This window comes from Varanus komodoensis, unplaced genomic scaffold, assembly GCF_004798865.1.
Source record: "Varanus komodoensis strain SLA01 unplaced genomic scaffold, ASM479886v1 scaffold42, whole genome shotgun sequence".
Lineage (NCBI taxonomy): Eukaryota > Metazoa > Chordata > Lepidosauria > Squamata > Varanidae > Varanus > Varanus komodoensis.
The window spans coordinates 5,185,002-5,206,200 of NW_025335972.1; the positions used below are offsets into that span (position 1 = coordinate 5,185,002).

Consider the following 21,199-nt stretch of genomic DNA (forward strand, 5'->3'; position numbering starts at 1 on the left):
AGTTCTGATTTTAATCTTGCCACCCAAAAAGAAAATTAGACTTGAGCTGAAGGGAAAGAGGGGTAATCCTACTGCTAGAAGAGCAATGCCTGGTTATTGGGAATAGGGCAGGCGTGGACAACTACCAGCAGTCTTAAAGCTGCACCGGATTTAAAAAGATCAGGACTAAAAATTATAATAAAAACAAATAACTCCATAGCACTTCATAGTACAAAAGGAACTAGGTTTACATTGTTCACAAGTTAACTTTGACCCACCTTTATGTGGCCAGTGAATTCCCGGGGCTCCGGTGGGACAGCCAATATATTTCCAGCTGAGAGGGCTGGACTGAGAGGGGCTGAGGGTTAAAAACCAAATTCTGCGTGGGACACCAGGTGCTGCTTTTGTTTAATGATGCAGTGGACCTGTGGAGTGCACTCAGTGTTTGCAAACAGCAAGGAAACTGGTGGGAAGGTTAAAAAAAGGCATTCTGTAATGCTGCTATTCCAAGCCTTACCCAGGACCTTCCTCCTCTCCTAGAAAGTCACCATGGGCACTGGCTTCTTCTGTCAGCCACATTGTTGGTAGGAGGGTATTCCTCATCATGTGGCAAGCCCCCAGAGGTGCTAGGAAGCCCCTACAGCTCGAGACAGGTTCAAAACGGGCAGCGTGTTATGTCTGCCTTTTGCAATGCAGCCAGGCTGGGTGAGGATAATGGAAGTGGTAGTTCAGCACATCTGGAGGGTGTCTGATTGGAGCAGCCTGCTCTAGAGGGAAAGTTTTCGAGCAGAGGTGCAGCAGGATTCCTTTCACAGCAGAGTCAGAGATTGTTGTGAAGATATTCTTCCTAAGGGCAGAGTGACCTGCCATTATCCTTGCACAATTGCATGACCCAGCGCAGTGTTGCCTTGTGAGTGGGGGCAGAAAGCAAGGGATGCTGTTGGAGGAAATGGCAGCTTTCTGCAGCCGTACATGTTGGCCTGAGAGTATCTCTTTGCTGACAGGATTGAGCTGTGCTTCTGGGCATCTGAAAAGACTTGTTGAATGTACAGAATGCATGGAAAGGCTTCTCCACCCCATTGGTAGCAGCATTAAGTTACGCTTTTAGAACTAATGCACAGTTTCCAGCGACTCTCGTCTTGCATTGTTTCCAGGTGCAATGTCTGTACCTGGAAGATAGTTTGGCTAATACTCAAGCCCCCGCCCCCATTTGCAGCCTCATCCAGGAGCTGCTGAGGTGCCAAACGCTCATCTACTCCAATTCCATGTGGAAGAGAGATGGAGCCATGCCACTCAAACACTCCCCACTAAAAGCGAGAACCTTCCTGAGTGTGAGAGAGGCCCTGCGGGTAAAGTGCTCTTCCTGGGACCCTGCGGCACCCTCCCCTCCTGGTCTCAGTTGGAGCATGTGGCTTGTCAGGGTAGTGGTGCCCCCTCTGTGCAGTTCAGGGGCTAGAGAGTTGGACGGCATCTTGAGAGACCCTCACTGTCATCATCCATTCCTCATGAAGCTCATTGGGTGACTCGGGTGCCAATCACAGAGCCTCAGCCTAATCTACCTCCCAGGAGAGTTGTGAGGATTAAAAAGTAGGGGAGGAAGTCTCTGTAAGCCACTTTGGGCTCCTTGGAGGATATGTGGGATCAAGATGTAACAAATGCTCATGGCAATTGTCCCCATCTCACCCACCCCCCCTACCCCTCCACACACACTAGAAAGGGCCTGCCAGTCTTACTTGGAATGTAAGTTGCACATTGTAGTGTTACTTCTTCTCCAGTCATCAGTTGCCCATAGCTGGGTCCTTATTATGCCAGTAATGCCTTGAAAACCCCATTCACATGGGCCATCTGGATCCTTTGCCTGCTTCCCACACAACCCAGTGGGGGAGAAAGAAGAGTGATGTGCCGGGAAGGAGTCTTGGGCCGTTCATTCATCTGCTGCCAGTAGGACATGGCAGCCCTGCGAAGTGGAGGAGGGCTTCAGGGTCTTCTGAGGTAATTTGTAGACTGGGCCTATGAGCCACAGACAGTGAAAGGGAGGGAGGTGGTAGCTGAACAACCAGAGCTGGCAATGCCACTCTTCTGTTTCACTTCCCTGTTGTATTCTGCTCCTCCATTCAGTCCTTTGTCAAATCTGGCTTCTCCCTTCCTTCCAAGCCCTCCAGAGAATGAGCCACCTTTGATTACTGCTCAAACCTTTGTTTAGGTCCAGGTTCACCTCCTGCCTGAGCTACTGTAGAGTCATGGGAACATGGGAAGCCACCTTATACCAAGTGTTTATAAGGGACCCACTGTCCCTCAGGCCACCCAGCCCATCATCACAAACACTGACTGGCAGCTGTGGTAATCCGAGGTTTCAGGCCTGACCAAGAGATGCTGGGAATCAAGCCCTTCTGCCTGCCAAGTGCTCTGCCACTGGGGAATCTGCTTCTCACTAGCCTTTAATACTGCTGAATTCTCTGTATCTGGAACTACTCTGCAGGTTCCTTGCAGATTAATCTTCATTACCTTTGTCCATTGTCCACATCACCTTTGACTTTCCTACTTTCCTGAAACTTTTAGACCAGCCCCTCTTTGTCTTCTCCCTGTACGTTGTTTCCCATTTCTTCCAATCCACACAAAACTGTCTGCTGGCCGCCCCTTATCCTGTCTTGCCACCACACTTTTTGCTTTCTTGAGTTCTTTGCACCAGTCTCACTTCTCAGTGAGCCAATCACTTCCTTCTTATCCCTAAAAGAGCTCTTTTTTAGGAAAGCCTTTCCGGACCCCACCTCTCTGTTGCTGTCTCACCTATCCACCACCTTGCTGCTGACGTGCCAGCCCCAACTTCCATTTGTGTGTCTCCAGTGTGAATGGCAACCCCTTTAAAGGCCATCCACTGCACTGACAGCTGTTATCAGCCATTACCGCTCATTAAATAAGATTTGTAGTTCAATGTCAGTAGCACTAGGGGTCCAGATGGTACTTGTAGTTCGTCTTGTTCTCTCTGAACACTGGCTGTTGACTGAGAGCATGGTATTCCTAGATTTTTTTTTTTTTTTGCAAAGGATGGAGCTTTTTTTAGCTTAAAGTAAACTAAGTCACAAGACAGGCATTTCAGCCTTTTAGAATGGGAAAGAAGCCACACAAAACCGGTCAATGGGAAACCAGCCAATGACAGGCACTACATGAAGAGAGGGTGAGAATCCACTGGGGAATCCAGATTTGGCCCCTAGACCTGTGGTTCAACACACCTGCAGTAAGGTAAGAAAAGCAACACAACAGAAGTTGAGTGGAAAGAGCAGAGCAGAGCCCCTGCTTTTTCTGTTGAGAAACGCTTTGTTTTCAAAAGAGCAGAATTGCTGGGGTAGGAGCTCCTAGTTCAGATCAAGCCAGAACTTTCCTGGAAACAAAAAATGAATGAGTCTGTCATACTTCAGGCACATCAGAAGAAGGGGAAGATCAAATATGAGAGGCATTGATTCCATAAAGGAAGCCTTGTGTTCACTAGAGCTGAGTAGGGTTGGCAAGGACAGGGCATTCTGGAGAGCACTCATCAATAGGGCTGCCAAAGTCAGAGAGGACTTGATGGCATACGTATAAGAGCAACAGGCATTCCAGACAAGACGCAGTCCCTCAGCTTTATCTCACTGGCTCTTTGGAGGCTTTTCAAAACTATCTTCTGGATTGTTCTGAACAACTGTTCCGTCATCTCTCCACCAAGACCAGGAGAGGCACCTCTGGAAGTAGTCTTAACACCAAATGACTGCTTGGGTTGAGTTGCGCTGCTATGGAAGAGTCGGCTCACAGCTGACCTTGAATCATCTGGAACATGTGATGGTTTTAATAGATCCCAGGGTGGTGTGAGGTTTGCAAGCGTGGACCTTTTGTGATCCAAGAATATACAGCAGCACACACAAACATGGTTGTATTGTTTTGTCTCAGCATGCAAAGTTGCAACAGAAATCTTCAAACCACAACTCCAGAATGGTAGTTGTGGCCTGAATGGCAGTGGAACTAAAACTGTGTCAGTGAAGGATTTCTGGTGGTCAGATTATATTATACATACCTCATTGCATTCCAGACAGGCTTGTTACCTCTGGATATCTTGCTTTTTACCCAGAGATCCAGTTCAACAGCTTTCCAAAAGAAAAACGTGCATAAAGACAGCGTTGTTGACAGCTAAAAAAGCTGGTGCTCTCTCTTATTATTGAGTCTCCCTTCTGCTTCAGTATTTCAAAATGTGGAATGTGGGGGAATGTTATTTTCCCCCATAATATTTTTGCAAACCCAAAAAGAGATGATCATATTTCTGCCTTGTTCTTATATGGGACGCTAATGGTTTCCCGAGTGATTGATCAGATCTGCACACACTGAGCTTCAGTAATGAGTGAAGCAGCACTGGGTGTCTCCAGAGCTCTCACTGCATTCAGTCCAGTATGTAATGAAAGAGAATGAAAGCCGGGCACTAAAAATGGGGGAGTATGAAAAGCAGCAAGGGTTTCAGCCCTGCACTACTGTGCAAAGCTGCTGGTCGCTGCATATCAGGCTACTGTTAAAGGCATGAAAGCAAGCACCACACACACACCCTGTTTGCAGGTTTGTGCAGTGTGTGTGCAATGTAGGATTTGCTAGATACCCTGTCTTCATCTGCAGTTTCAGGGCTTCCTGCTAAGGGCCATCCGAAGTAGGAGAACATTTTACAATGGGAGACCAGACTCAGTGAGAATTTTTGCTATCTGCTCCACTCTTGTGCCCATCTGTTTCCATTTCTGAACCTGAAGATGTCCTTCCATGAGGAGTCTCCAAGTTAAAGCTGTAGGAGATTTGGTAATCCCAGAATAGGAGTCACACACACTGGCACTGAACACATGTGCCACTCCAGCAACAAAGGTTTGCATGGAACCTGTAGCGTACTTTACATCTCTGAAAGCAGGGATTTGTCAGTGGGATAGATTTAAGATGCAAGGGAGAGGGCAGGCTGCTCTGTATATTGTCCCACGGAATCTAGCTGTTTCAGAAAGCCACTCTTTTTCAGTAGCTTGCTTGTCACAACTAAATATAACTTGCATGTTATCCTGCTTCCAAAAAAGGAGCCAACAGAAGGAACTGAAAGCTGTGGCCAAAGTGATATCATTTGAGCGGGCCAGGTACTTCCTCCACCCCTCTTTCTTCTCTGGCCAAGCCCTTGACCCTTTTGGAGCAGCCTGAGGCACAGACGGGTGCATAACAGATGAAGCTCCTTCTGTCGGGTAGATAAAATAGCTGGAGCTGGTAAACACAAGGGGAAGCCACCAAGGGAGGGAGCATTCTGATTTGATAAGATGGCACCCCCAAAGCTTGTCTTTCACCAGAAAAGATCGGCCCAATTCATAAAACACCAGCTTCTCCTTTGGATCCAAGATGGCAACCACTGGACCTTTCCAGTTCAGTTCAGTTCAATTCAATGATGGTTTTTAATTTTTGTATTACCAGCAAAGTTTTGCCTACCGATATTTCTAAAATGTGCTGAGGTCTCGAGTGCAGTCCACCGTGTCCTCTGTTTTGCCTTTGTGCTCGATCCTTAGCCTCTTCCCCAGACAGACAGCATCTGTCATGAAGCTTCATTACTGAGCGGGGCACCGTGTGCCTGGTGCTCACCCCACCCCACCCCACTCTGGGAAACTTTGCTCTGATACAGGCTGGAGCACACAGAATCGTTGGCCAAGCAAAAACCGTTTGGAAGAGGGCGTCACCGCCTTTCATGTGCACCTGTATTTTTTAAAAAAAACATTTCTGGTCAAAAGGGTTTTACAGGTTTCAGAAACAATATACAAACCTGTTTGCCAGAGGTGAAGACATAAACATACATTTGTGTACACACCATGAGCAGTGTGTGATTTTTTAAGTTGCCTTCAGCTCTCTGGTGTGGTGGGAGAACAAAACTTCTCTAGACTCAGAGAAAGGAACTGAGTTTTTGTCTTCATTAACACAGCCTTAGGAGAGTTTTTCCCAATTTTAATGTGTAAATAAGAAACTAAGAGCCCCCACCCCCACCATTCCCTCAGACTGAGATGAAAATAAGGCTGCTTCTGTGTAGTTTGTACCATCACTTTTCTCCTACACTTTACCATTGAAATGTATGTTGTGTTGCAATGTGCGGAGGGGCAGGCAGTATGCAAATGCATATGCATGAAATCACATGTGTTCTGCTTGTGCATTTTAAGTTGCCCTTACAACAAGTCTGAATGGGGAAGAAAGTCAAGTACAGAGGTGTGTATGCTCACCCTTTTAACCCATGCCAAGTCCAAATCCCACCTCCCACCAGGAGCATTCCTGGGGGAAAAAGGACTGTTGGAATATCTGATCCTTCAGGATTGCTTTGGAGCTGTTGTGCCAGCAGGAGCTACTTAAGAGATTTCTTGTGGAAAGTCGTTCTGTAGACTTAAAGAGAAACAGCGAAGCTCTCACATAGTGACCGCATGAGGACAGCTGAAATCCAGCCATGGCCGTGTCGTTCCTGAGGCCCAACTGACTTCCTTGACTTCCAGCACTGCTCCATGTATTTGCATACAAACTGGGAACCCACATTGCAGAATGTAGTCCAGCTCCCTGCTTCATGCAGGATGCCACGGCACCCCTGCTCGCTGGACTGGCATCTGCTTAAGGATCTCCTTTGAAGGCGATCCCACCACCTCGCCAGACAGTCTTTCCCACTCCCAAGCAGCTAATACAGCTAGGAAGTTTCTTGTAGGACCATATTGAACTCTGCTTCCCTGCTATTTCCACCCAGCAGTTTTAGTTCTGCCCTGAACCACAGCCCTTCAGATATGTGAAGAGGCTGCATGCTTCCCTCTATTCTTTTCTTCTCGAGACTAATCATGCTGCACTCCTTTGACTGATCCTCATGGGGCTTGGTTTCCAGACCCCTGCCATTCTGGTCACTTCCTCTGGACATGGCCTCTTAGGAGGACTGGAGCTTTCACTGACCCTCTGAGTTAGAACTGTGTTGTGCGAGTGTCACTTTAGCAGGGTGGGGACCTGGATCGCCTTCCTTCCATGCCAAAGCAGCCTTGAATGCTTGGCCTGCATGGCTGACTGGATTCAGACCACATGCTAATTCACATTCAAGGGTTAAGTAGAGCTTGTGGTTAAAATGTGGGTGGCTGTTGAAGTGCAAGTTAACATGTCTTCTGAACCGAACTAACAAGCTGTGGCATATTAAGCACAAACAACCCATGACAAGAACCCATTGTTGTTGTATTGTGAACTGTGGGTTATTCACCATGACTTGTTATGTCAGCTGGGCTCAAACAACATGGTTTGTTGTTGTTCATTTGAACAATTCACGTTTCAACAACATCCCACACTCAACTCGTATTCATTCCCAGAATGTTCGTTAGCATGTTATGCAAGCCCAGTGGTGAGGTGAGGTTCAGACTTTCCTTCCAGAGGACCAGGAAGGGAGAGCACTCCAAAGCACTGTATCTGTGTGAGGGAATCTCTGTGACAGGTGTGTAAAAAAGGGGCAGAGCTCCTTATCTCCAGGAAACAGCCACAGATAAGGGCCTCAGTTGAAAGGCGGGAGGGCGGGACTGTAGGAGGCAAAGGGGAGCACAGCAAAGGATGGATGCACTGCCCTGCCGTACCCGAGCTGAGGCACACTCATACTCTGCTTGTATGCGGCCAGGACAGTGGTACAGTCACTTCTACAGTGCCACTTCTACATAATACTTTACTCCCTTGTTTTACAGCCCCCTCCCCCCTTCTTCTCTCATGCCAATTTGCACCACCACTCCCTGAGTTTATTTGCCCCAAACACTTAATACCAAAGCAGATATGAGAAATATATCATATATGCGATATGAGAAAAGAGCTACCCTGGGGCACAGGCAGAGCACCCTCCCCTCTCCAGCCAAAGCCTGCAGTTCCCCGCCTCCCCTGCGTTCAGGAGCAGGCTGCCTCTGTGCACGGGGTGGCAGCATGCTTGGAGTGTGCAGCTAGAACTGGGGAGCCCCGGGGTCAAGCCCCTGCTCACCAGGGATCCCTCTGCACTTGTCTCTGTTTTTTTGCATTAACCTCCCTCCTTGGACTATAGTACAGAATGGGGGTGAGAAGCACCTTGAGATCCTTGGGAGGAAGGCAGGTTAGCCACTTGATGAAATCGGTCCTTTCCATCCACACGTTCACAGTCCCAAAAACTGGGCCCAGTTCTCGCATGGAGTCAGGAAGGGCAGCACAGCATGGAAGGATGGGGCCGTGGTGCCACGCACCGGCTGCCCGGGGCCCCTGCCAGCCCACTGGTCTCAGGCGTGGTGGAAGGTGTGGTCCCATCCGCAGGGTTTGCTGGTCACTTTGGCGGCCTACTGTGTATGGAATGGCAGAGGGTGGGTTGTGGGGCTTACCTTTCGTCTCAGGCGGCAAAAATGTCTCAAACATTGCTAGCCTTGCCAGCAACATGCCAACTTTCTTCTTTGCTGTTTTCTTTTTAAGAATTTACTAAGTACTGCATTGACAAAAGCAAGATGTTTTACCAGTAAGTGAGTGTGCAAGAGTAAGCGTGTGAGCACGTGTATATACAGAAGTCTGAAGAGAGCATTTCTCTTGCCTAAGCTCCTCCACTGCACTGTGTTGTCCTTCAGAATTTTATTGTCTTGGGCTTGGCTTGGGAGGAGCTATTATCAAAAGCACCCGGTTTGTGGCTTGTGGGAAGAAACTTCAAGGAAAGGCATAGGTGAATGTATTTACAAACATACGGTTTTTGCAGATGGAGTGAAAAGTTACATGCAAAATCACAAGATCTGGCATCATCATAACTGCAAGGAAAACATAATCCAGAAGTACACATATAGATTGGGTTGTCACTTAATATGTGATGCTTCTGCCAGGGTTCAGCTTTCGTTGCTGTAGGCATGTTTAGTGCAGAAATGCGTGTTGCAGAAATAGCAAAGTTCCTTCCAGAAAATAAGCATGGGAGAAGTTGCAGCTTTCCATAAGCCAGGATTCTAAGAAATATGGTAGCCTCAGCTGAATGTGGGGACCATTTGAGAATGGCCTGGGAGGCCCCTTCTGACTTGCTCTGTTTCTATGTTTCTATAGCGGAGCCGGCTGGTGTTGAAGGTCAGACTAGATGGCCCTGGAGGCCCCTTCTGACTCGCTCTGTTTCTATGTTTCTATAGCGGAGCCGGCTGGTGTCGAAGGTCAGACTAGATGGCCCGGGAGACCCCTTCTGACTCGCTCTGTTTCTGTGTGTCCCAGCATTCAGACAGCACCTGACTTTCAGATGTGAGTGAGGCCATGCCGTGGAGCCCTGTGCCCCTCTTGCACGCACTCCGTAGCCCCCACAGGCGTCCATGCATACAGCACGAACATCTTCAGGGAAGGGGACTACCCATACATACTGTGGGCTTGTTCGCACCTAGGTTTCCAAAGAGGTTTGAGGTGGCTTTAGGGCATGGCAGCTTTATGGGCCTCCTCCCTGATGGGATCTGCCTCTCCCCAGCAGTGTTGCCTGCCACCCTCTTTTTCCCCCTCGGTACCCCTTGCTCGATCAACACATGGAGAGCCGTGGCATCTGCTGCTCCCTCTCACCACGCCTCTTGTCTGCACCAGAGCAGACGCTAGACGGCTGCGATGAAGAGGAGGAGCAAACCCGGGGTGCTGTTGTCAGTGGAGCCCTGCCGAGGTGTGTGCCCAGCCATGCCTACACTTGATGCTGACCCTGCCTTCACATGGTCCAGAGTTCTGCATGCTGTAGTTTCAGATTGCGTGGAGCCCTGCATGTGTGCAGCCATCAAAGAAGCCCCCCTCTCTGAACAGGAAGCGGGGAACTTAAACCATGTGACAGCAGGAGAGGGCCTGCTTGGCATGGACGTGCTCTGAAGGAGTGCGTTAAAGGGAGGCGTTCCTTGGATGCTCTGGCAAGAGCAAGGGGGATGTTGCTGTGCTGTTTCTTTCCTACATTTGGACTGACTGTGGAGACAGTAATATAGAGCGTGAGTTACAGTCTGATAGCAGTTCAGGAGGGCAGGGTGTTTTGTTTTATGTTAAAACAGTGCGTAAAAACTGATGGAAACTTATAAGAATCCCACAGAAGGAAGCTTGAACTTTTTTGAATCATTATCATCTTCAATGTCCTAAATAGAAATCATCTGACATAGTATCTGTTTTTACAAAGTAGGGGAAATTGCTCTAGACTTGAGTATTTCAGAGAGGAAGGTTAGATTCTGCAGCATATTTACTTGTTGCACTTTTAAAGCATCAATTAATTCAAGTTCGCTGGGTGATCAGTGTGGCTTTTGTGATGGCCCATGGTTCTAGGATTATGCTAGGGTTCACCGAGCCGAACAGCCCTCAAAAGGTGGTTGTAGATGCAAAATGGTGGCTGCATGCGTGCACACACACACACACACACGTGCACATGCACATGCACACCCCCCAGATTAAAAATCCATAGTGGACCCTCATGTCTGCAAGTACCATGGGCTGGTTCTCATGATCCAGATAAGCCTTTGTTTCATGCAAACTCTGTGGCCTGGTTCGCACAACCAAAGTGGCTAATTTCAGTTACTGTGGCTTGTTTGTATGGTGCAAAGTGTCTCATAGTGTTCACAAAACAGCCCAGCATGACTTATTTAAACCACTATGAGGCCAGTCACCATTTTGCATATCTAGCCCCTGCTTGAGGTTGTCCTGTTATGTAAACCCAGCAAGCATGGGCCATTGAAGCCGCTGTGGCCTGTTTACACCATAATGTGTTCTGGGTTCATACAATGCATGGTTCCCATATTCATCACCCAGGTGCAGCTTGTCCTGCCTTCTAAACCAACAGAACTGCAGCCAAATTGAACAGGTCACCCCTTCTCTCTCCTTTCTGTCCCAGTTCTCTCCCTCTTTCTCTTACCCCTTCTCCTCTCTGACTGGATTCAGACAACACAATGAACTGTCACTCAAGGATTGAGCACGCGTTGAGTTTGGATTGGTCTTGAACTGTAGGTTATTGTAAACCAACTTAAGCCATGGAGAACCCCGTGGGAAAAAAAAACCATGTTGGAATGTGACCTGTGGCTTCTTCACTGTGGTTCGTTATCTCAGCTGGGCACAACAACAAAATAGCTCATGTTTCTACAGCAGTTCACAATCATGACTTGCACTCAACATGTACTGAATGCTTAAGAACAAGTTCTGTAGCTTGCTGAATGTCTTTGCTTCCTCTCGCCCTCAACACCCTTCTCCTTTTCTTCTGGTTTTTCCTCCACATCCAGCAGGACAGCAGCTAGGGTTAGATCGCCCTTGACCAAAGCCTGACCTGGTTGCGAGCCACCATGGGTGGCTTTGCATAACAAGCCACAGTGGGAGTTTTTAACCATTGTTGGACCGTTGTGTCACCTGAATCCATGGTGGTATTTTAACCTGGCACATTTGGTCTTGAGAAATCGTGAACAGTAGTGATGGTTTGCTCAATGGTTTCTCAGCACCTTGATGGCTTGTTTTGTCATCTGGACCTGGAGCCACAAGTCACTGCTATGTCGAGGCCAGAATCAGAGGGTCACTTGCGTATTGCCACTCTTACCAAGCAGCTAGCCAGGGAGCAGCACCATCAGCTGGTTTGGGGACAGCTCTCCGGCAAGCAGAAGAAAGAAAGGGCTAAGCAATGCCTCCCTCTCTTTGCAGGGTGGGTGGGTTCCAGGTTGAGAACACTTCTCTTGCTAGCAGGAGCAACAAACAGGGATGAGTCGGGCCTGAGCTTGGATCAGGCACCCCCTCTCCTGCTCCAGCAGTTCCCCCTGAAGCAGGAGGTGAAGGTGCCTGAAGATTGCAGCTGTCAAGGAGAGGAGCTCCTTCCTCCCCATGGTATCTCTTGGGATGCTGCTTGAAGGACTGAACGGGAAAGAAATGGCTGACGGGACTAGGGTTGCCACCACAAGCTAAATCATCTGTCAGACACATCGAGGTAAAAAACAGATCTGTGGTGATCACATAGGTTGTTTGTTGTGACCTGTGAACCCAGCCCATGTTTCTCGATTAATTAATTTACATTTATATTTATATCTCACCCATTTATTTCCCATTTATCCTCACAAGAACCCTGTGAGGTAAGTTAGGCTGAGAGTCAGTGGCTGGCCCAAAGTCATCCAAGCTAGAACCCAGATCTACTGGATCCCAGCTGAACACTCTAACCACAAGTAACATGGCGTGCCTAAAAGATGCATGAAAAATAGATGCTACTGCAACTGTTCTGAAGCATGTGTAGAAGCCATTTCACAGTTCATGTCTGTTCACAGAAGAATATTGATTGCGGGCAGGAGTGATAATACCTTTTAGTATACATAGTAGCTCCTGAAACCATGATGATGATAAAAGAAAAATGTTGCAGATTCAGGGCTCTCTTTAAAAGTTTTAATCTGATGCAGAAGAGTCAATCCTCTTCTCAGTTTCTAAAAAATTGAATTGAGAAGAAGCTTGTTTTTTCAGCAGCCTGAGTTGCTGCAGTGGAAATAATGCAAGAATGAAATGGACGCCCATGGAGAAAAGACATACATTACAGACTGGAAAACATTTAGCGAGGAGTCTTTAAAGTTTCCTCCTCCATAATGATCCTCAGGTAGCTTATAGCACAATTCTGTCTTTGTCTGCTCAGAATCAAGCACCATTGAGTTCAGTGGGGCTTCCTGTCAGGTAAGTGTATGTAAGATTGCTGCCTCGGGTAAATAAAATATGGAGGTCCTCAAAGAACAAACCAGAACAGCAGTCCTTCCTACAAAGATCAATATTACAAGAGACGTTTGTACAGATGTCAGAATTACAGCTGAAGTTTTGCAGTTGAAGAACATTTCCCTACAGACTTGTATATATGTTGGGCATGGTTTGGGGAGCATTTTGGGGGCTACAAGTGTGTGGTGTTTCAGAGATCCAGGCTGTTGGCCTCATGGGAACTGAGGGTGCAACATAAAGCATGCCCAACACTCTCTTCCCCTGCAGCTGGGCAGTGCTGGCATTGGGAGTGAAGGGGCCAGTTATTCTTGGAGAGCCTTCAGATGAGGACTGTGAGGGCCAGGAAATGAGATCTGTGGACATAGAGATGGCAAAGATATCTCAAAGCCCTGGGAACTGATCAAGTGTTGAAGTGCCAGTAGGGGTCCAATCTCTGATTCCATGGCATGGTGTCCGGAGAGAAGGGCTAGTCCTTCTCCAGTGGGGAATACCCCAGGGGGATGGGGCCCAAGGTTCCTGAAAAGGAGAGTTCTGGGAAATATTTTCAAGTGTGGGTTCAGTGAATGACTCAGAAACTTTTCCTCTGTTGGCCATTAGTTTTCTGGCTGTGCATTGGAAATAAAGTGCTTTTAGCTGAAGAACTACCTGTTATTTGAGAGGAAGAAAGAGGAAACCCAGCTTGTGACAGCCAGCTGTCTTTCAGGGAAGCTCGTCCCAATCACTACAAACCTTCTCATTAAGAACTCTTTTGAGCTTCCCATGATACTGGGGCTGAAAAATGATTGTAACAAAAACTATCCACAAGAGGGCAGTGCAACCCCATTTTGTGAAACCAGGCTAGGGTTCCCTGTATTTCCCAGCTTGATGGTCTCCTGATATGCTACCTGCAATTCCCATGATTCCTAGCCAGAATTGCCAGAACTTTCCAGATTGTCTTACCTTGGAGATTTATGCTGCAAATGCTTCAATTGGTCTGTTTAATGGTTTGTGTTAAGTGGATCTTTTCTGCTGACTGCCACCTCTAAAGGGTGTTGTTCCAGGGTTAGCCTTAATACTCTCTTGGGGCCTAAAGACTCCTCTGTCGAGTTAAAAGCTTTTAGGGTGGTTTAGCCATGAGGACCCAGAGCGCCCTCAGCAAAGTAACCCTCTTCTTTCTCGCCCCTTACAACTCCTGCAGTTTAGACAGCCAGCCTTAGACAAATACCACATAGGACAAGTTCCCTAGCTTTCCTTCAGGCAATGGGATTTTGCCCTGCGTTTGCCCAGCTGAAGTCTGGCATCATGCGTGTTTACTGCATTTGTATAACTACCCCAACAAAATATATGTTTGCTTGGTTTTTAACTTTGTATTTTAGTTGTTTTAAGGCACAGGCCTATGCCACTGTGGCACAGAGGTTAGGAGGCTGGACTGAGACTTGAGTAAGCGTTAGGCCCCACTCAGCGGTGCAGCTCACTGAGAGGCTGACTTGTGCCACTCACTGCCTCTCAGCTTAACAGGCTTACAAGGTCGTGAGGATGCAATGGAGAGAAGGAAAGTCCTGTAGGTGGTTCAAGGGCTGTTTCCTCACACCCTATGCCTGGTTGGGAAATGCTGGTCATTGTAGGTATTTTTCTGTCCAAGTTTGCATAGGGTTGTTGTTCCTGTCCCTGGTACTTTGCATTTATATCCTACCTGTTCTCCTTTTGTGAGGAACCTGAGGTGGCTTACAGAGCTCCATTTTGTACTCCCAACAACACCCCTGTAAGGTAGGTTAGGCTGAGTGAGTGAGCTTCATGGCCAACTGGGGCCTGGAACCCAGATCTCCCAGGTCCTCAGCCCAACAGAATTTGTGTTTTCAAGGTGCTTTTGCCTAGAACATTTTGTGTGGTGGTGACCATTCCTTTGGCTTAGATAATCTGTTAATTTGGCGGTTTAATGGTGGAGGCCGCTTTAGGTCTCACATTCCACCACATCATGATGATGCTTTGAAAAGAGAGGCAGGCCTGGGAACGGCTGTTCCCAAATCCACCCCAGAGTTTCCCCGCCATGTGGCTCTTAAAGTAGGCCAAGCCACAGAACCTCTCCCTCTTGTGCTTTTTGGAAAACAGGGCTGGCCTAGTTAATGCCAGCAAGGGTTGCAGCAGGGAGAGGAGGCAAGGAGTGTTCTCTGGATCTGCCCCAAATGCCTGATCAGGTTGGAGGGGGGCTCTTGGCTGGGCACAAAGTGAAGGCACAAACAGTTGCTGGAGCAACGCCACATGCCCTAGTCAGCAGGCTGTCCGCCCGGGTTTCCTTCAGTGGGGATGTTTCTAGCTCTCTCTGCCTGTCAGAAGCAGGTGTCTCATATCCCATCCCACTACAGGACAGCTATGGGGCATCTTGGAGGGTGAATAAGCATAACAGTGAGCTCCAGGTTCTGCACTGGACCAAATCTCTTGGCTCAGTTGCACATCAGGTTGAGCTGCACTGAAAGGAGGGGTGGCAGGATGGCATCCGCCCTCCTCTTCCCCACATCACTAACTGTGGTGAAGGATTGTGCCAGCAGCGACTACTGTGATTAAAGTTTGGCCAGGATTTGAAAGTAATCTGAGGCTACTTACAAATTCTAGTTAAAATGGACCTTGATTAGTGATAACCCTGCTGAGGGCGGATCAGATGTAAACCTCAACCAGCCTGCCGATCACCACAGGCCTTGTGTGCAGCTGCCCTGAGGATTTTGTACTTACGGATGTAACTTGGGGAGATGGCAGGAGATCAGTTCTCAGTCCCCGCAAGCAGATGGGGAGGGCTGCAATGCTGAGGGAAGGAATTTTAACCTAGCAGTCCTGCCATTCCCCTAATTAGCATTGCTCCACAGAAGAAAACATGCAGTGGGGGAGGCAGGCTTTGATCCTGGGAAAGTTTCTAAAAACAAAAAAAGACCCTGCTCAGCACCTGGCCTTGATCCAACTCCCACAGCCCCATGGCCGCTTTTCACTTTCAAAACAGGCAGAGAGGGGAGATACCATCGAGGGCCTCCCACATTGTCTCCTTCAGTTAGGCCAGGGATTGGCAGTGGAGATTGACTGGGATGAGAAATAGGGGCAGGAAACTGAGCTGTTTATAGCGTGCTTACTTTCCTGATGTTTGAAATCCTGTCTGTGCTCACCTTTGCTTACTGAGGCTTTAGCATAGCCACCTCCAACCCAGCACCTTCCAGATGTACTGGACTTCACCTCCCATCATGATATTCAGGGATTTCAGAACAGAGGAAGGACTAGAACCTTTTCTTTTAATGGAAGAAAGCACTCTTAAGAAACTTAGTTCTATTCAGAAGGACTCACAATATAATACACAAGACGTTCCAACTGTCTTTCTCATGGGAAAATACAATGATATTTCTAGGACAATGGTTACATTTGAAACCATTCGTCATATAGTTCAAAGATTTCCAAACTGCTTTGGGTTCTCTGTAGTTGTTGGGTTCTTCAGCAAGAAGATCAGTAATGTTAGACAAGGGGCGGGGGACATTTTCATTTCAGCAAGGTTTAAGCAAGAACATTTTCTTAGTAGATTGTGCCTATAATGCTCCAAAGGTTACTCAATTCTGAGTCTGAACTCTGTTTTAGGTAGCATATTGGAAAAATTGCTTCAGGCCCTTCCTGGAAATTATTTCCAGCAAGAAATGAGCAGGCAACAGAATGTTACAACACAGAATTTATGTATGTGTATACATCAGCCTTCCTCAACCACGTGCTCTCCAGCTGTATTCAACAGCAGCTCCCATCATCCCCAGCCACTGGCCATGCTGCCTAGGAATGATGGGAGTTGTAAACTCAGGCACGTGGAGAGCAGCAGGTCAAGAAGGCTGAAATATAATGCCAGCATTTCCCACAAGAACTTGTGACACTTGCCAGTGCACAGTGTGTGGAGGGGCACAGAGGGAGGTGTTAAACCTGGCTGCTCTGAAACCATGCACAGCACAACAGCCCCTGCCCCACACATATGCTGCTCAAGGTGAGGGGAACAGCCCTTCCACCAAAAGTTGAGCAGTTGCAGAGAACTTGCCAAGTCAATCCACCCGGATATCTGCTTTAGTAAAATATTCTGGCAAACAGGAGAGGTGTGGGTGTTTTCGATCAAGAGTCTAGCAGTTTCCCTCTGTTTCTGCCCAACCCCTCACCCCTCAGGATGCAGGGAATCCATTCATTCATAAAAGAACAGGAAGAAGACTGGGTGGGGGCGGGTTAAGGAGACAGAGGGGATGGTGTGTTGTTTGCTTTTAAGGCAAAACTATGATGCACAATGAAAGGAAGTGACTCGCTAAGGCTGATCAAGTGACTCAGTGGCAAGACCAGGAAATTAATCTGAGACTTAAAGGTCCAAGTCCCCACTGCCACTTTTAACTTTTATTCTTGGAACCCAGAAAAAATCCAGATGTCCTTCATACTGCTCATAAAATCTAAATAATACAATGAGGGATGTTCAATATTTACCCACTGCGATTGTGTTCTGGGATGGTTTTTTGCCTGCTACCTTCCCCACCAAGAAAAGTTAGATAAACTATCTCAGACTTTCTTTTTATGCCACATTTCACTTCAACAGTATGAGAAACCAGAATAGAGGAATACTTCTGAGCATGTGCAGAAAGTTCATTCCTCTAAGTGCAACAGAACTGGGTCAAAGGACAGGAGAGCTCCTTCTACCTCATATGCAAATGAAACCACTGGAGTGTAATTGCCCACAGGCTCTAATCAGAGACTTCTGAGCTGAGCCGAAGGCACTTCCTTCTAGCAAAGAAGCACACCCACAGGTGCCTAGCCTGCTCAAGGAGATTGGGGGAAGAACACAGAATCAAAGCAGCCAGCCTACTGACGTTGCCCCTCTGGGGCAGGGGGACCCAGTAACCCCTGGGCATCAGAGAGCAAGCACAGCAACAGAACCCCCCACCCCACAGTGCTGCAACAGTGTGGTTTATTTATGTCTGTCACACATCTGCAAACTAATAGCAGGTTCCCAGGGAAAGATCCATTAAAAGAAATAAGAAATAGAGAATAACAAAGTAAAGGACACACTTAAGTTCAAAATGCCAGGCTTGCCGTTTCTTAAAACCTCGGGAAACAGAAAGGGGCTTCCCTACTGCCTCAGTGGTAGTAACCAGAGTGCCAGAGAACCACAGGGCTGTGTAGGGGAAAGGTGAGCCCACACGAGTCCTATGGTGTGGAGTTGGCTTCTCACATGGATCAGAGGGGTTGCATGAGAAATGTCTGTGAGGTGGGGAGCACTTTGTCCCTCTAGCTGTCACCAGACTGCGCTCCCAGCCAGAAGGGCCAGTGGTGAGGGATTCCAGGAACCCTAATTGAGCAACTTCTGGTGGCCACCCTGACTGGCGCTACTTTCTACACCTTGTCATGGCCAGATGGTTGGATTTGCAAGTGCCTGCCACCAGCCCTGTTGCTTGCATGCAGCATCTGGTATCAGATGTATGCTGCCAGCCCAAGGAGGTTTCATATAGTTGCCATGGCCAAGAGCTGTTCCATCTGATCTCTCTGGTTTCCTTGGAACCAAAAGTCTCCAGAAATCTCTAGTAATTCCAGCTACTGTTCATGGAGTCTTGGGTTGGAGCTCTGGCAACACAAACAAGCACTTTGAAACTCATCCTTTACAGTTACATTTGGATTAGGGGGACAGGCCTTAAGGCTCTGCTGTGTCTTTCCCATGAGTTTCTGTGTGCAAAGGCCATTCCCACCCACCCACCCACAACTAACACACAGAACACAGGAGACAGCCCTATAACAGATGGATTCCCTCATGGACAACAGCTTAGTTTTCGCTCTTCAGTAAATAAGTGGGTGGGGCATTGGGCAAGTGACCTTGAAAATGTGAACTGGAGGATGCAGCTCTGGAGTCCAGGAGAGGAGAAGAGGGGCCTTTTATTCCTTTTCACTTTTTCTGCATCCCCTCTTCTTTCCCTGTTTCCTTTTTCTGCCTAGTGTGTTAGTTCATCAAGTGTAGCCAGAATGAGCCACACTGATCAGGGGGAATAGTTCCTACAGGTGTACCAGGACTATGGGGGTTTATATGCAGAGTTTTGTATGCCTGGTAACACGTATTTCTTGGAAAGGTTATTTTTAGTTTGCTGTTTAAGAATTACCATAACAGCATTACTCTGAACATAGGAAAAGACACGTTGACTTGTGGCATTTGCTACCACAAAATATACCAATGGCCATCGATTTGGATGGCTTTAACAACACTGATGAGGCATGTCCATGGAGGAAGGTCTGTCAATGGCTGCTAAGCATGATAACTAAATGGGACCTTCTTATGGAGAGGCAGTAGAAGAAAACCAGGGGTTGTCAAATGCATTCCTATCACTGTCGGATAGAGATTGCTGGGCTAAAATTGTTTGCTTATTTAAAATGTTTGCAGGCTGCCATTGAGGACAAATCCACCCCATATCTCACTGAAACTAAAGCCATTCTTACGTGCTTAGTAATCACTCTGCCCACAGACATTTTATTATTTATCTATAGCATTTTTATCCTACCCTTGAGACAAAAAGGCTCCTAAGGTGGCTGACAAAGATAAGAAAGAAGACAGTCCTTGTCCACAGGTGTACAATCTTAAAAGCACAACACAAGAGGAAAGAGAAATAGGAGGGAGGAGGGGGAAAGGCACATTCAGGTAGTAGATTCTTTATTGCAAGGCACAGCAGATCATGGGCACAGTGGAAGGACTGTTCCTTCCTTCCCTCTGCAGGGATAGTTGGCAGCAAGGGAGAAAGGGAAAGTCATTTTATGAAACAACATGCCATTCTCATTCTTTAAATATCCTAATTGCATGCACTAAACTGTTACCAGAAGAGTAACTAATGGTGTGAATGCTCACCGCCAGTACAAAGTTATAGTATTCAGTCTGTATACAATAACTATACAGTTGTAATAACTAATTGTACGGTTGATAGACTAGTCACGCTGCTAGAGTAGAAGCGGACTTTTTTCCTGTAGCAAACCAGAGAAGGATCCTCATCACTCTGTAGAAGGCCTTGATGGGTGTGTGTGTCTCTAGGCTGGGTATAACGAGAAGGATTATTGTTGTAGGAGCATTGTAGGTGACTTAATTTGATTTGCTGTCAGTAGATGATAGAAACATTGCACCCCACAGCATTCAGAGAACTTCCTGATATGAGATTGAGCCTAGCATTTAAAAGGGAAGCTTCCTTTTTGGAAGTTACAGGTTCGTGATTTGAAAACCAAAATTCAGATTTGGAATGTTATTTGTGGCTACTCAGTGATCTGGAAAAAGCACTCTGTGCATGATTAGGAACACTCACTTTTCTTCGCCTGTTCCAGCAACTGAGAAACAAGTGTGGAATGAAGGTTCCAAAATTTATTCAGCCTCAAATTGAGCCATGTTTTGAACAACTGAGTGTGGAATGGCTACTTTAGTACAGAAACCCTATACAAAGTACATTTGTGGGGGTTACACTCCCTGTGGGCGTTAGCACTATTAATCCTCAGTGGGATATCTTTTAAAGTTGGACTATAGGAAGTAGCCTTACATCCAGCTAAAACACTGATCCATCTAGCTGAGCCTTGACCATGCTGGCCACACACAACCTGGTGCCCTCCAGTTGTTTTTGACTTCGGCTTCCATCAGTTCTTGCTAGCAAGCCCAAAGATCAGGAATGCTAGAAGCTGCAGCCACAGTGTGTGTGTGTTTGCTTGTTTAGAACTTCCCTTACTGAAGTCTCGGGACAGTTTAACATTAAGACAAAAATAAAATAAAACACAGCATCCAGTAAAATAGAACACAGCATCCAGTATCTGGAAGACAGCAGCTTGAGGAAGGCTGCTGTAGGATTCTAGACTGGGTTTTCCCCAGCCTAGCCAGGAGGTGCCAATAATGGTTCTGGAGCATTCCACCTGTGGCTCAGGTGCTCTCAGGTCACAACTCAGCATGGTCACCCTTCTCCATTAAAACAGAGGGTAGAACTGGGGGGCTGTGAGCTTGTCTTGTGAGGTTGGGGAATCGGCCCCTGCCAAGATACTTGCAAGGGCCAGCAGCCTTGTCGCCATGGCTTCCTGTGCCGCTGGCCACCCCCTCTGTGCTGGTCAGAACAGCCGGCTGCAACAATCCGATGCCGGGCTTTGCAGCTTGCAGCTCCTCCTCCAGCCTGAACTCCTGGGCGCTGCTGAGCTCTGAGTGCTGGCGACTTTCAGAACAGCAGGACTGCTCTTCCCCAGTGCCTGGGCTGTCTCTGGGACTCCGAGACCAACTCTGAGTGCTCTTTTCTTCCTCCATGAGCAACTTCCCTCCCGGACTCTTTCATGCCAGCCAAGGTCTTTGTGGCGCCTCGCTTCCTCGGGCTCCTGCCGGGTCACCACCGTGCTGCTGCTCCCGCTGCCTTCAAGGTGGACATGCATTTCTCCTTCAGCGAGGAGGACATTAAGCGGCACCGGCTGCTGGCGAAGTCGGTGAGGTCTGTAGCTCAGCTTGGTTGCTGACTCCCCTGCGGGGGAGGGGGGGAACAGCAAAGCACGTGCATCCTGTGCAAGGGGGTGCACCACCTGGGTAAAGTTTTGTGGC

The 21,199-nt window shown here is 47.7% G+C and overlaps 1 protein-coding gene across 3 annotated transcripts in view; it reads left to right on the plus strand.

Annotated features, from left to right (window-relative positions):
* The first annotated feature begins 3,202 nt into the window (after positions 1–3,202).
* The window catches only part of PDE4A (phosphodiesterase 4A), a 99,617-nt gene continuing 81,620 nt past the window's right edge, over positions 3,203–21,199 (plus strand). Inside the window, exon 1 of one of the 3 annotated variants that reach the window (XM_044443802.1) lies at positions 3,203–3,219. Coding sequence is in view for 1 of the 3 variants with exons in the window: in XM_044443800.1 (XP_044299735.1) it covers positions 20,941–21,092 (152 nt within the window). In the remaining 2 variants the exon portion in view is untranslated. Of the gene's footprint in view, positions 3,220–20,826; positions 21,093–21,199 lie in introns of those variants that run through there. The other 2 variants (XM_044443800.1, XM_044443803.1) reach the window with 2 other exon arrangements.